General features: G+C 45.5%; 1 protein-coding gene across 1 annotated transcript; it reads left to right on the forward strand.

Moving 5' to 3' along the window:
* Window positions 1-5,445: 5,445 nt before the first annotated feature.
* On the forward strand, window positions 5,446-14,812 carry LOC144277979 (chitotriosidase-1-like). The gene is made up of 11 exons (XM_077839034.1): window positions 5,446-5,470; window positions 6,513-6,542; window positions 7,569-7,770; window positions 8,474-8,530; window positions 9,612-9,777; window positions 10,490-10,614; window positions 10,755-10,878; window positions 11,139-11,321; window positions 11,547-11,663; window positions 12,725-12,857; window positions 14,258-14,812. The coding sequence occupies exons 1-11, from the start codon at window positions 5,446-5,448 to the stop codon at window positions 14,539-14,541; spliced, it is 1,446 nt and encodes a 481-aa protein (XP_077695160.1). The 3' UTR covers window positions 14,542-14,812.
* The last annotated feature ends 361 nt before the right edge of the window (window positions 14,813-15,173 follow it).

The raw sequence follows: 15,173 nt of genomic DNA on the forward strand, positions 1-15,173 counted from the left end.
ACTGGATAGCACAGCCTGTGACTTGCAACTTTTTTGGGTTTTTTTAGGGTGGTCCCTTGTTTCATTGATTTTATCACACAGATTAAGTTAGGCAATTGCCTTTTCCTCTTTTGGAACACTGATTCACAGACGCCTCGCATTAACTAAGAGTATGGTATTGCAACTAGCAAGAGCCTGCAAACAGTGATACATCATCCACAACACAGTGCTCCTCAGCTTCAAGGCATTCTGCACATCTGAACTAACAAACGTCTGAAGAATCCAGTGTTGTGTCATTTATTTGCATTCATTTCACGCACAGGGTCCTATCACTGAATCCTATTCTATTTTGTAATTATATACTTAAACACTGAAGAGAGCAGATTAGAAAATACATCTGCCATGATCAAGTCAATGTTATAAATATTAAACAAAAACCTATAATCAAGTGCAAATCCGGTGTTATTTACACATATTCGAACTGGGCAGTTTTTAAAAAAATAGAGTCAACAAATGGTCTTTTTTTTTATCCAATTAAATATTTAAGAACTTTGATTTCAAACTTGAACAGTTTTGACAAAATCTGAATTTTTTTCCCTTCCTTTTCTTGTTTTTACCCTTTTGCTTTCTGCCCGTCTCCCTTCTTTTTCTTTCAAAAATGACTAAAGTTTTATTTTCCAGTTCTCTCATTTTGTTAAAAAAAAATCACAAAAAATTCCAAGTAGTGAAAAATTGGTCAATTTTGAACCCTGTGAAAACCAATTTCAAGGGGTTTTTGGTGACACTAGGTTTCCCTTCTCTGACCAGCTTTAGTACAGATTTTTCCTACAACAGCAGTTTGTTTTCTCCCAGTAGTATTTGAATTCCCTTCTCCATTCACGCTACCACTGCTGCTAAATCTATTTTTTAATCCAGAAGTGCTTTAGACACAAGTTGATATACAAATTATACAGAGAGGATCAGATTACTTCACCTTTCACTGAAAATCAGCCACTTCCAGTTGACAGCAGCCGTTTAACAGCAAACTGCAACATTACAGAACAAAAAGTGTGTAAAGATACTGTCTCCCATTGAACCTGCAGAGGAAGTTTAGGAAGGCAAAAGGGAACGCACCAAAACTGGAGTTAGGTCAAGACACTGGGGTTAATACTCAGTCTGGTGGAAAGAGCAATGGAATACTTAATGACCACATGTGGTCAGGAGCTATGTTTTATGGCTCATCTATAATGATTTTTGAGTTATGAAATGTCGAACTCACAGACTTGTGGGTTCTCAGTGAGTTCTGAATGTTTGCAAGTTTTCCTGCGAATTCAAAAGCCAAGGAAAAGCGAACATCTTGTGGATATGGACATATACTGAAGCTACAGTCCAGAACCTACAGAGGCTTCTGCCCTTGAGTCCAGGCAGGCTGATCACATGGCAGTTGTCCCTGGTGGTTTGGTTTGCTATGGACCAATATGTAGGAAGAAAAATCACAGATTATCAGATTCTACAATAAAGGAGAATCATAGAATCATAGATATCAGGGTTGGAAGGGACCTCAGGAGGTCATCTAGTCCAACCCCCTGCTCAAAGCAGGGCCAATCCCCAATTAAATCATCCAGCCAGGGCTTTGTCAAGCCTGACCTTAAAAACTTCTAAGGAAGGAGATTCTACCACCTCCCTAGGTAACGCATTCCAGTGTTTCACCACCCTCCTAGTGAAAAAGGTTTTCCTAATATCCAACCTAAACCTCCCCCACTGCAACTTGAGACCATTACTCCTTGTCCTGTCATCCGCTACCTCTGAGAATAGTCTAGAACCATCCTCTTTGGAACCACCTCTCAAGTAGTTGAAAGCAGCTATCAAATCCCCCCTCATTCTTGTCTTCTGCAGACTAAACAATCCCAGTTCCCTCAGCCTCTCCTCATAAGTCATGTGTTCCAGACCCCTAATCATTTTTGTTGCCCTTCGCTGGACTCTCTCCAATTTATCCACATCCTTCTTGTAGTGTAGGGCCCAAAACTGGACACAGTACTCCAGATGAGGCCTCACCAATGTCGAATAGAGGGGAACGATTACGTCCCTTGATCTGCTGCTTATGCCCCTACTTATACATCCCAAAATGCCATTGGCCTTCTTGGCAACAAGGGCACACTGCTGACTCATATCCAGCTTCTTGTCCACTGTCACCCCTAGGTCCTTTTCCGCAGAACTGCTGCCTACCCATTCGGTCCCTAGTCTGTAGCGGTGCATTGGATTCTTCCATCCTAAGTGCAGGACCCTGCACTGATCCTTGTTGAACCTCATCAGATTTCTTTTGGCCCAATCCTCCAATTTGTCTAGGTCCCTCTGTATCCTATCCCTACCTGCCACTGTATCTACCACTCCTCCTAGTTTAGTATCATCCGCAAATTTGCTGAGAGTGCAATCCACACCATCCTCCAGATCATTTATGAAGATATTGAACAAAACCGGCCCCAGGACCAACACTTGGGGCACTCCACTTGATACCGGCTGCCATCCAGACATGGATCCATTGATCACTACCCATTGAGCCCGACAATCTAGCCAACTTTCTACCCACCTTATAGTGCATTCATCCAGCCCATATTTCTTTAACTTGCTGACAAGAATACTGTGGGAGACCGTGTCAAAAGCTTTGCTAAAGTCAAGAAACAGTACATCCACTGCTTTCCCTTCATCCACAGAACCAGTAATCTCATCATAGAAGGTGATTAGATTAGTCGGGCATGACCTTCCCTTGGTGAATCCATGCTGACTGTTCCTGATCACTTTCCTCTCGTGTAAGTGCTTCAGGATTGATTCCTTGAGGACCTGCTCCATGATTTTTCCAGGGACTGAGGTGAGGCTGACTGGCCTGTAGTTCCCAGGATCCTCCTTCCTCCCTTTTTTAAAGATGGGCACTACATTAGCCTTTTTCCAGTCGTCCAGGACTTCCCCCGATCGCCATGAGTTTTCAAAGATAATGGCCAATCGCTCTGCAATCACAGCCGCCAACTCCTTTAGCACTCTCGGATGCAACGCATCCGGCCCCATGGACTTGTGCACGTCCAGCTTTTCTAAATAATCCCTAACCACTTCTTTCTCCACAGAGGGCTGGCCACCTACTCCCCATGCTGTGTTGCCCAGCACAGCAGTCTGGGAGCTGACCTTGTTCGTGAAGACAGAGGCAAAAAAAGCATTGAGTACATTAGCTTTTTCCACATCCTCTGTCACTAGGTTGCCTCCCTCATTCAGTAAGGGGCCCACACTTTCCTTGGCTTTCTTCTTGTTGCCAACATACCTGAAGAAACCCTTCTTGTTACTCTTAACATCTCTTGCTAGCTGCAGCTCCAGGTGCGATTTGGCCCTCCTGATTTCATTCCTACATGCCCGAGCAACATTTTTATACTCTTCCCTGGTCATTTGTCCAATCTTCCACATCTTGTAAGCTTCTTTTTTATGTTTAAGATCCGCAAGGATTTCACTGTTAAGCCAAGCTGGTCGCCTGCCGTATTTACTATTCTTTCGACACATCGGGATGGTTTGTCCCTGTAACCTCAATAGGGATTCTTTGAAATACAGCCAGCTCTCCTGGACTCCTTTCCCCCACATGTTATTCCCCCAGGGGATCCTACCCATCAGTTCCCTAAGGGAGTCGAAGTCTGCTTTCCTGAAGTCCAGGGTCCGTATTCTGCTGCTTACATTTCTTCCCTGTGTCAGGATCCTGAACTCAACCAACTCATGGTCACTGCCTCCCAGATTCCCATCCACTTTTGCTTCCCCTACTAATTCTTCCCGGAGGAGGAGGGCATAGATAAATCTGATACTTTGCTTTCATCAAAAATTAAGTTCTCTTTTCCCCTGGCAGGCTGCAAGACACTCATTGCTTAGTTATATCCAAGGCAATCCCAATCACTGTTCTCCATTGACTGGATTTTTTCCTAGGTTCGCATACATTCCTGGTGCTATACAGTGCATAAAGGGTTATTTGATGCATCCAGTGACAAGGTCTCCAGCCTCATATAAAGTCAACTGGTTTCTTGCCTTTGAGCAAAGATATGGTAATTAGCTTTTGTCCTAAACAGATTTCCACTTTCCAGACTTGTTTTAGGGCTTTATTTTCTTTCACAAGCTGGTTAAAGACCTGCCTTTAGCAGAGTCACTAGTGTAATAACAACAAAGTGACTGAAAAGGCCACTGTCTTAATCCTCCTTGTAGGTCTTAAAAGTCACATCTGCTGGCCTTACTGACAGGTGTTTGCTCTCTCCTCCCGCAGAGCTGTTGCAGCCACGGGAGGAAGATCCAGATTTTATTCTGTCTTGTGCATCATTCAACAGAATGGTCAGCTAAATTCCGCCTGCAGAATCCTTATTCCTTGTGATGTCAGACAGCAGGAACCCAGCCGGATTTCTAGATTCAAGAGCGAGTTTGTGACCCCAGCAGTCAGTAAAAGTATCTTTTCACTTGTAAACTGAGCAAGTTTGATCTGGGAGTGATTGAGGCACAATAAATAGATGACCTCATGGTGTCATTTTACAGGTGGGAGCATACGTGCTAGAACTAAGGGTGCATAGCCCACCACTGAAATGCAGCCACCTCTGGGGTGAACGGCAGCAGCTGGCCCATAGTGCTATAAATTTCAGCTTGGAACACTGTGGCAGATTCCTATCCACCTTTAAGAAAGAGCTATGGGATCAATAGGTCCTGGTTTTTAGCCAAGCCTTTACATGGTTTCCAATATTTTGAGAGCGCTTGACTCAATTGCAGGGAGCCGAGAGGCACTGATCATTTTGTCTTTTTCTGACACAAGGGTGAGTTCCCTCAGAGAATGTATTGTAGGAACTCCTTAAAAGCCACATCATCTACTAGTGTTACAGGAGTGCTCCGTACAAGAGAGATGTCTGTATGTATGCAAATAATTACTACATAATGTGCCAGTAGGTAGCACGCAAGACTACGTAGCATTATTTCTGGGTGTTATAGGATTAAAGCTTTTGCTCAGATAAATTGGTTAGTCTCTAAGGTGCCACACGTCCTCCTTTCCTTTTTGCGAATACAGACTAACACGGCTGCTACGCTGAAACCTTCTTTTTGTTGTGCACCATATACTAACAGGGCTGCTCTTAACTACAGCAGGGCTCCTGCCAAGGATCAGTGAATCAAAAGTATAATTAGTCAAACAGAACATGTGCCTCAAGAAATGACTTTAGATCCTTAAAATCTTGTGATTCAGTGATCACTAGTGCAATTGCAAAACCTGCCCTTGAAAATTTAGGCGATTGAGCAAAATTTCTGCACATGGCAAAATCCTTTAACTGAAGACTGGCGACATGCACTCCTCTCAGTTCAACACAGCTGCCCTGCATGGGTGTGATCAGCTATAAAGAGACAGCCTGAGCCCAGGCCAATGCTGAGCATCAATCTGCAGCCAGAGGCACATCCCAGGTCTACAGAACCCAGCCCAGACCATCTGCAGCCACCATGGGCAGGGCGTTTGTTTGGGTTGGTAAGTTTGCAACTGGAGATGAATTTATGTGGGATGTAACTGAACAGAACTGTTGAGTTTTATGGGATTTGGATGTGAGACTGTACCATGTATTCTTCCCCCATGGCGTGGATGAGACATTGGGTTAGGCCAATGGCATCCTGCAGAACACCCACTACTAAAAAGTGGGTGAGAGAAAAGTTGCAACTGTCTAAACTGAAACCCAACATTTCTTGGGTTAACCAATGCTGGGATGCTTGACTACAGTGGTGTTGGTGGAAAAGAGGAACAATATCACCCCCATAAGGCAACGTAATATTATCCTCCATCTTGCAGCGGGGAAAACTTTAAGGGACTTTCTGAAGGCCGTAGAGGCAGACTATTAGAGCTAGCGTTAGAACGCAGGAATTCCTGGCTCTCAGTCCTGTGCTCTTAATCCACCTCTCCCTGCAAATTACTTAAATTACTTTTCAAGGTAGTTCTCTTTTAGTTCTCCTGGGTACGTTACAGGAGAACCTAAGCTCCGCTCAGCTATAACATGGACAGTCTTTGCTGCCACGTGCCGAGGCTGGAGACTGAGAGCGACTTTGTCTTTGGAACTGACTTTGCAACATGTGGTTCCCTCTGGTTTTGAGTTTATTTGTATTGCAGTAGTGCTTAAGGCCCCAGTCAGGAGCCAAGGTCCCATAATAACAAGTAAGGGAAAAGACAACCCCTCTCCAGGTGGGGAACAAGGAAGCAGAACAGAGGTGCAGTGGCATACGTTAGTGGTCTCAGTAATAACGGGTCCAAGAGGATATGTGTGGTCATTAGTTATGCAATGGACTGTAAACTTCTTTCTAGTAGGAGAATTTCTGCATTTCTGCACATTTTAACCTTGTAACAGTTACCACTAATGAACACGAGGCTGGAAGTTAGCAGGTCTGCGGGAGGGATTTTTAAATAACAATCCTCTCTGCATGCATCCGATGAAGTAGGCTGTAGCTCACAAAAGCTTATGCTCAGATAAATTTGTTAGTCTCTAAAGAACTCCTAATCTTCTCTTGTTTTTATTTTGCCATAGGTTTAGCTGTCTTGCTGTTTCTCCAATGCAGTAAGTCACCTTTTCCATGATCGTCCATTTCTTAAAAGAGTCATGGGCAGCAGAAAAGAAATCACTTTGGGTAACAGAATAAGGCCCAGTGTTTAGCTAGGATTCAGTAAAGCTGTTTCCTTGTTCAGAGGGTTAATTTTTGAAGTCTCTGTGGTCTCTGTGAGCCTGATCCAAAGCCTACTGAAGTTTCATTAACTTCAGTGGGGTTTAGATGCTACTAATAAGCTCGAGTCAGTTACCTGTATGAACGGTACCTCTGTGAGCGCATCCACAGCCTGCATGAGTGTAACTTAGCTACTTTCAGATGCAATGCTGCTTGCAGGGCAGTGGCAAACAAACAGCTGCTCTCCCATACTGTCCCATACGACCACAAATGGCCCATACGCTGGGGGACACATTCACTTTAAGAACAAAGGCAACGGAGGTTGCTCCTACTTAGCCGATTCTTTTCCTGTCTCCATTCAAAAATCGGGCGCAACAGACCCTCTTCTCACGAAAGCTTATGCTCAAATAAATTTGTTAGTCTCTAAGGTGCCACAAGTCCTCCTTTTCTTTCTGCAGATACAGACTGACATGGCTGCTACTCTGAGACCTGTCTTCTGGAACTGTAACACTTAGCATGTCTTAGATGTCCAAAGTCCTGTATCACTGCTGTACTGCAATTCTCAGTGGGGTGGCCACGGGCCACCGCTGTGGGACAAAGTACAAAGCAAAACGGCAGTGAGGCCTAGCATGACCATTTCTACACCAAGATGTGCAACCCAGCTTTTCTCAAAAGCTTTCGTCACCTCAGTACCAAAGCAGACCAGTCCCATTCCCCAGAGACAGGAAAGGAATTGGAAGGGAATTCCAGGTCCTTCTGGGTTTGGGGAACCATGACTCAAGAGCTTGAATACTGATGAATACTAATGAACTCAAGACAGTCTGTGAGGTCCCATGTTATCAGCCAGCTGAAGGGGTGCATCGCATTTTGATTTCTTGCCTCAATCCTCGTCTCCTCTTGACACCTCTCTCCTATTTCCACAGGCTCTGCTTGCAAACTCGTCTGTTACTTTACCAACTGGTCCCAGTACAGACCAGCCCAGGGGCGCTTCCTTCCTGAGGACATTGACCCCAACCTGTGCACTCATCTCATTTATGCCTTCGCTGGCATGGACGTCAACCGGATCACCACTGTGGAGTGGAACGATGAGCAGCATTACAAGACTTTCAACGGACTCAAAAGCAAGTGAGTAAAAGGGGAGAGGGGCCTATCTCCCAGGGCTGGGGTCTCACCCCTAGGGACTAGGGCCTCTGGGTTTATCCTGAAGGAGGAGGCAGACCTGGGATTTAAGCTAAGGCTGTTTCTAGCTTCACCGAGGGAGAAAACGCCTTTGGAATCGTTATTTATCATGTGCTCAGCTGTGTACAAGACCAAGTCAGTCCTTGGCCCAAGGACTTTAGAGTTTAACCTATCCTCTCCACGAGAAGAGTGAATGTGACAGTTTGAAGAACTCATGTTGACATCACCATAAGTGTGAAAAAGCCCAACTTCTTGCGTCTGAGAGGGATTCTTCTCTGACAGATCTGCTCGGACACAGAACGGACATGAACAAGTTTTCAGTAGGGTTATAGCAAAATATAATGTATCATCAAGCACTGGGGCAGCAGCTAAGATAGAGGGGGAAAAAACCCACCATTCAGTATCTCCGCATAATCTGGGGACAGTTCCTTAAACTTCAGGGATGTCCCAACTTCTCCTTCCTCATGTTTATCTATAGGAAGGTTTGAGGGTGTTTACATTGCAGAAGTATGGAAGCTTTCCCCCAGATTAAGCATCGGATTATGTCTGTGTTTATTAAGATCGGAGAACACTTGCAAGTCCAAGTGCGAGGGATACCATGAAAGTGAGCTTTTTCAGCTGCTTTTAATAAAACCTTTTCTCCCCCCAGGAATCCTGGGCTGAAGACCCTCTTGGCCGTTGGTGGTTGGAAGTTTGGCTCTGAAAAGTAAGATGAGAGGATATTTGTTTTCTGCATGCAAAGCGTGAGGTGGGGGGAGTGAATTATGCTAAACCTCAAAATCCTGTGAAGTCCAGGAGAGTCAGAACAGTAGCATGGAGGAAGGAGATTGTGCATTCTGTCTACCTACATGACGCACATATAAGACCACCATTGCCATAGTATCTGAATGCCCCATAACACACCTGTAGTTAGCCTCAACACCTCTGTTTTCCCCATTGTACAGATGGGGAACCGAGACACAGACACTCCGTGACTTTCCCGCTATCCCACCCAGTCGGTGACGCAGCAGGAACTAAATCTGGGTTTCCTCACCCCTAGACTAGAGCCCGGTTCATTAGTATTCTATTTCAGAGCTCAGTCCCCAAAGGCAATCAGTATCAGCTGTACACCGCCTCGTGATACCCACATCAATGTTCAGTACAACCGGGAGTTAGTGGAGTCGCTCCAGCTTGACACTGGTTTAAGAACAAGATCTCGCCTGGGGGTTGTTTACGCCCATTTTTGACTAAAATTTGTCACTGCTGAGGTTGCCTCAGAATCTTCATTCTGGCCTTGTTGTCATGAAGAGGTGGTCTTGGAAGGCAGAAGCTCAAATACTGTGTCTGGCACTGAGATTTGGGTGGTAACATTTTGGGAAGTTTCCAAATCTCTCGTGGTCTTTGACAACAATACACTTCCTAGCAGCTGTGAAGTCTTTGGTGCTGACAACAATTCATGTCATCAGTGTTTAGCAACTTAGATTTTTTTATATTCATTTGTAAAGCTTTAAACCTGAAGCTCTCCCTGAAAGCTTCCTCCATAGCAAACAATATTCAGAATACTGTTTTGCAGACAGAAAGTCTCTTTCCTGCTCTGGATGTGACATGGGCTGGAATTTAAAGTGAACTTGGGCTGAATATGGCCCTGTGAGCACCAGTGGCCTTGCACCGGTTTTCTCCCAGCTGTATGTAGCCCTCTGTGCTGCTGAGTTTACCTTCTGGACGTAGCAACTCTAAACTAGCCCCCAAATCCGCAGCGGGTGGTTAGCGGCACGGATGGGGTAGTTAACGTGTCACTTCCGTGTTAGGTTCTCCAGCATGGTGTCCACGCCTGGTAATCGGCGGACATTCATCCTCTCTGTGGTTGAGTTCCTGCGCAAGTATGAATTTGATGGTCTGGACCTAGACTGGGAATATCCAGGTGCAAGGGGAAGCCCACCTGAGGATAAACAGCGTTTCACTGCTCTGGTCCAGGTACAGTAAGACCTAGAAGTACAGCCCCCTCCCTCCACCGCCAAGGCAGAGATATAAGGATTCAGGACGTGTGCTTTGTCCTCACATTCCACCTGCAAACGCTATGCAGTCTGCAGAGTTGAAGTCAAAGCTGGAGCGCTCTCTAAAGTAGAGACAGACAGTTTACATATGAAAGGGTCAGACAAGTGACGGAATCAAGTCACCAGAGTGTTCGACCATCTGAACCATGTTTTTTGGATCCAAGGATTGGGCTCGTCTCTAGCTCAGAGATCTCCAAAGAGTGGGGGAAGAGTGTGATCAAGGGGCATACAGGTAAGGTCAGGGATTGGACTTCCTAGCCTGCTGGCGGCTGGCTCTAGGAATCCCCACCAGATGAGCAGACACTTAATGCCACAGTGTCAGAAGAGATTGATCAGCCACTTTGATTACGTGCTTCCTGGAATCTATCATCAAGACCTGTGCCTCGCAGAATCAAATCATTCACAGCATCAGCCCTGAATACGTTAATACATTGATCAAATATGTGATCTAATTGGCGTGACCCACAGCTACCAGAATGCTCAGGACCCTTCTCTAACTGTGTTTGTCAGACATGTGCAGTCTCTCCTTTAGTTTAGATTTGCCTTTTTTAAAGAAAAAATAAAGATGGAAGGCACAATTAAAAGGGGGATAATTGATGGTTGTTTGTGGCTTTCTATTATTCCCCCATCAGGAAATGGCTGAAGAATTCAAGGAGGAAGCCAAGAGGACAGAGAAGGAGAGGCTACTGTTGACTGCTGCTGTGGCAGCTGGGAAGGAAAACATGGATGGAGCCTATGAAGTCAAGAACATCTCAAAGTGAGTCTATCCAGCCATGCAGTTTTACAGAGGACAGTCAAGCTACAGGACCAAATTCTATTTGGACCAGGATGCTTTGCAATGCTTCTCTTGCAGAGGGGAAATCAATGTCATCTTCGTTCCTTATTCTCCCTTTGTAGGGCCTTAGACTTCATTAACCTCATGACATATGACTTCCACGGTTCCTGGGAAAAGATCACAGGACACGTCAGTCCTCTCTACAAAGGGAAGACCGACACTGGATCCGCTGTGTATAGTAACACGGTAAGTATCAAAGAACTCTGTTGGTGACCCCTCCGTCCTGACAAATAAATAGAGCTCAGCTGCAGGAAATGGTTGAAAAGTCACATTTCCAACAAACCTGCAAGTATCATCCTTCCCCCCGGTGCAAGTATCAGAACTTGCGTCACAAGCCCCAGACAACAGACATTCAGTGGCTGTATCACAGTTTGGTTGCAAACTCCAAAAACTGTTCCAGCGCCCCGGTCGCATGGAGAGACTTCATGTCTGATCCCCTCGTACAGGACTATGCTGTGACATACTGGAGGAACAAGGGTGCTCCAGCTGAGAAGATCATCATGGGAATCCCCACCTATGGACGGTCTTTCACCCTCTCTTCCTCCGAGACAGGTGTTGGTGCCCCTGTCTTTGGGCCTGGATCACTCGGCCCTTTCACTCGAGAGGCAGGATTTTGGGCCTATTATGAGGTAGGGAAGAACTCACTTTTCCTGTAAGCGGCTCATTAAATGGTCCTGGGTCTACTGTGATTTAAATATGGTGCCTTGAAACTGCCCCTTTGATCCTTCTATTGCCAAACATGCTAATATTCGTAAGATTCCCCAGGAGCATCGGCATCCCCCTCCGTATTAATTCAGAGAGGCAGCCAATCTCGATGGTCTCTTCCCATCTCTCCATTTCTGTATTTTTTTCAGATCTGTACTTTCCAGAAAGGTGCCACCACCAAAAGGATCGAGGAACAGAAAGTCCCTTATTCCTTCAAGGAGAACCAGTGGGTGGGGTATGACGACCAGCAGAGCATTAAAACCAAAGTAAGCAGTTCCTATGTATTCTTCTTGCCACACATTGTGGAAGGCTGGAGGGGGGCTGTCAGAACCTTCCCGTAGCCCAGAGAGATGGGCTCCACTTTGCCTCGTTGTGCGTATCAGCAGACAATGCTTTGTGCGTCCCTAGCACTTGGCCTCTGAGAATCTCAGTGCACTTCACCAAAGTTAACCTGTTAAGCCTCCAGTCCCGCCTACCTTCTGGGAAGGCTAGGGTTATCCCATTTTACAGATGGGGAAATCAAGGCACAGAAAGGGAACGTGACTCGCTTGAAGTCACAGCAAAAGATGAGACTAGAAGATGACTTATGTGGTGTGCTGTGAGTGGAAGCGTGGTCTGGCGGCTAACACCCAAGTGAGAGCAGGATGCATCTCCTGAGCAGTGGAGGAGTAGACCGAGTTAGAATGGAGAATCTCCTCTGTTCCTATCTTAGTACCTGGGGTGCATAGTGATACACGAGAAAGGGAGTGAGCTGTGTGCCACAGCTGGGTCTTGTCCCCTTGCCAGGGGAGTTCAAAAGCCTTGCAGGTGAAAAACATAGAAACTACTCTCAGTGATGTTGCACGGGAGGAATCAGTCAAATTTGGCCTGTCAGCAGGTGAATTCAGCAAACAGGCCCCCCCACGAGCACACACAATCTTTTCCTTGCGTGTAAGTGTAGCAGAGAGGATCCAGACAATGTTCTGGGGCAGGGAAGTTCCATGACTTGCAATCTGCTCCACCCTGGCAACAGGAACTTAAGGTCATATGAGATTTCAGACCAAGCAGGAAGTAGCACAGGGCTGTAAACATCCCAGACATGAGCACCCTTCGCCCCAAAGGGATTCCTGCCTACATGGAGATTCATTTGTTCAAGCATAGGCAAGCTTTTAGCATGCACTTGCCCCTTCTCCCATCCACCTCTCAACCTCATAGCTGATTGTTTTGGATTTTCAAGAGGCTCCTTAGACAATAACAGTTGCTGGAGTTCTAACAGAGGCGAGATGTTTTAACTTCCATCTCCCACCAGCATCCAATGTCACAGTTTTGGAGTTTTTTCCCCTCCCAGGTTCAGTATCTGAAGAAAAAAAGTCTGGGAGGGGCCATGGTCTGGGCCATCGACCTGGATGATTTCAGCGACTCATTCTGCGGCCAGGGGAAGTACCCTCTTCTGCAAACTCTGAAGAAAGAACTGAGATGCGGTAACACATGAGTTCATGGTCTGCCCCACACAGATAATGCAATATCTTCTTGACACAGGTCTTTTTATTATTGGGCAAGAGAATTTGTGTGGGGTGGGGAGAGAGAATGAATTGCAAACTTGCACCACAGCCTCAGCCTCCTCTGAATGCTTTCAGGGTCCCCAGGGAAAGCCCTAATGACAAAAACATTTATGGAATGGACCATTTTTCTTTTAAATGCCCACGTCCAGCTTTTGATGTAGCGCGCAAAGGCTGGAGCTGCATCACTGTTGCAGGGCCCAAGCCTAAAGAAGGGAGCCTGGGACACAAAACACCCTGAAGAAAGTTGTCTAAAATCTATGCATTGGCCATGTTGTTATGCCTCCTAAAATGCACTCATGCAAGCCCATTGTGAATACTGGGGAAAAAAGCCACATAACTAGGGAAATATAGAGAATTGGAAGAGTTTGCATCTAACGCTCATGATCCGTGCCACCAAACCTGCCAAAAGCAGACTGGGAAATTACACATCAGAGACCCCTCCCCAGAATCATAGCTTTGTATCTGATTAGCCCAAATCTGATTTACTTTAAAGCACGCCTCTGGTAACAGCCTTATTTATTAGTTTCTCCCCCAGGCCTGTTTCCATGTTGTTCCCCATGTGCCCTGTTCTCTCTGCTCTGCCAGACCACCACCTTCACACATTTGTATCCCTCTTGGAAACTCATTTCTCAGACAACCCTCCACGTCAACTTTCAACCCCACCCTATTAAGATACATTACAAAAAAAGATCAACCAGAAATACTGCCATGGTTTGTGCATGCCTAAAGTAAATAGCCACACTGCATTGCTGTAACATTTGTCCTTACATATCCCATTCCCCTCACTTGTTTTCCTCCCCTATGTCCTGGGCAAACTCTTCAGAGCAAGATCCTAGGAGACTTTGGGGTGCTATCAATAATCTATCCAGCCACCATGTATTTATACTTCAGCATTAAGTCACCTTTAGTTTTACAGGTGTCTGTACCCAAAAAAGTCTTTGAATAGTGTCGCATAACATAGTCCATATTTATCGCACAAACAGTAATTCACCAGATCACTTTCTACGTTATTTGATTCAGAATTAGAATCCTTGTGGACTTTATGCTGTGTCCACTACAACTGCTGCGTATCAAAAGGTTGTCCTGTTGTTGGTTTGTTCTGCCCTATAGAGCCCCTGATCTAGCTATCGGCACCTTTACATCATCGCTCGTTCATATTTCACAATAAAAAGCCCCGTGTCACCTAACAACCATTTAAACCCACCACCAAGCTGTCTAAAACCTCCAAGGGATTGACCATAAAATGTCTCCCTTCGTTCCATTTTCTTTCTGACTAGTAGATGCCGATAACGTTGTTCCTTCTGTTAATGCCCCCGCAGGGCTGATTCAGACAACGCCTGTTTCAGAAACCACTATCAGCTCCACGACATCATCGCCAACTGTTTCCTCCTCAGCCCTCAGCTTCACTACACTACCATCTATCCCTGCCACAGCTACCAACTCCACGACCAGCAGGTTCTGCCTCCATAAGGCCAATGGTATCTATGCCGTCCCCGAGGCCAACGCCATGTTCTACATATGTGCCAACAGGCGCACCTTCCGAATGTCCTGCCCGGAAGGGTTGATTTTCGACTACTTATGCAAATGTTGCAACTGGCCTTAAAAGCAAAGAGCCTCAAATCACCTTCATGGAGAATTAAATAAGAGATCGATTTGTATCCACTCAGATAGTTTAGTTTCCTCCGCCATCAAATCAGAGCTTAGGAGATGGTCTATATTTCAAGTGTACCCAGCAACCTTCTTCTCTATCCTTGGTGAATTACTTTCAGGAGCAACAACTATCTCAGCAATGCACGTCAGAGTTAGGGAGGAGAGTGAGTGGGAGCAAAATATTGGCACTAACAAGCAGGGCTGACAGATTCTCAAACTGTCATGCGTTTATTTCTTCATTTTGCACTGGTCTCTTTTAGAGTCTGGCTTCATCCTCTGTCCTTATTTCATGTTTGTTTGTTCCAAGAAAATAAAGCTTTCATTTCTAAATGAAGTTGTCGTACTTTTCGTCTATGGGGTAGAAGTGTCAGGCCCTATAAGCTCGTGTTGCTACTGAAAAATGGGGCAGGGAGGAGAGAAAGGATGAGATTTATGGCCTCCTTACATCAATACAATACCCTAGAGTTTGACGTGTGGTTCACTAGACAGTACAGTAAAGCATAATGCTTTATCTCAGCTCCATATTATTCCTTTTGGAGAGCTCAGCAAGATAAATTCAAGATGTACTGGAGTGTCTGTAGGAGA

The sequence above is a fragment of the Eretmochelys imbricata genome, chromosome 21, assembly GCF_965152235.1.
Source record: "Eretmochelys imbricata isolate rEreImb1 chromosome 21, rEreImb1.hap1, whole genome shotgun sequence".
NCBI classification, from domain to species: domain Eukaryota; kingdom Metazoa; phylum Chordata; order Testudines; family Cheloniidae; genus Eretmochelys; species Eretmochelys imbricata.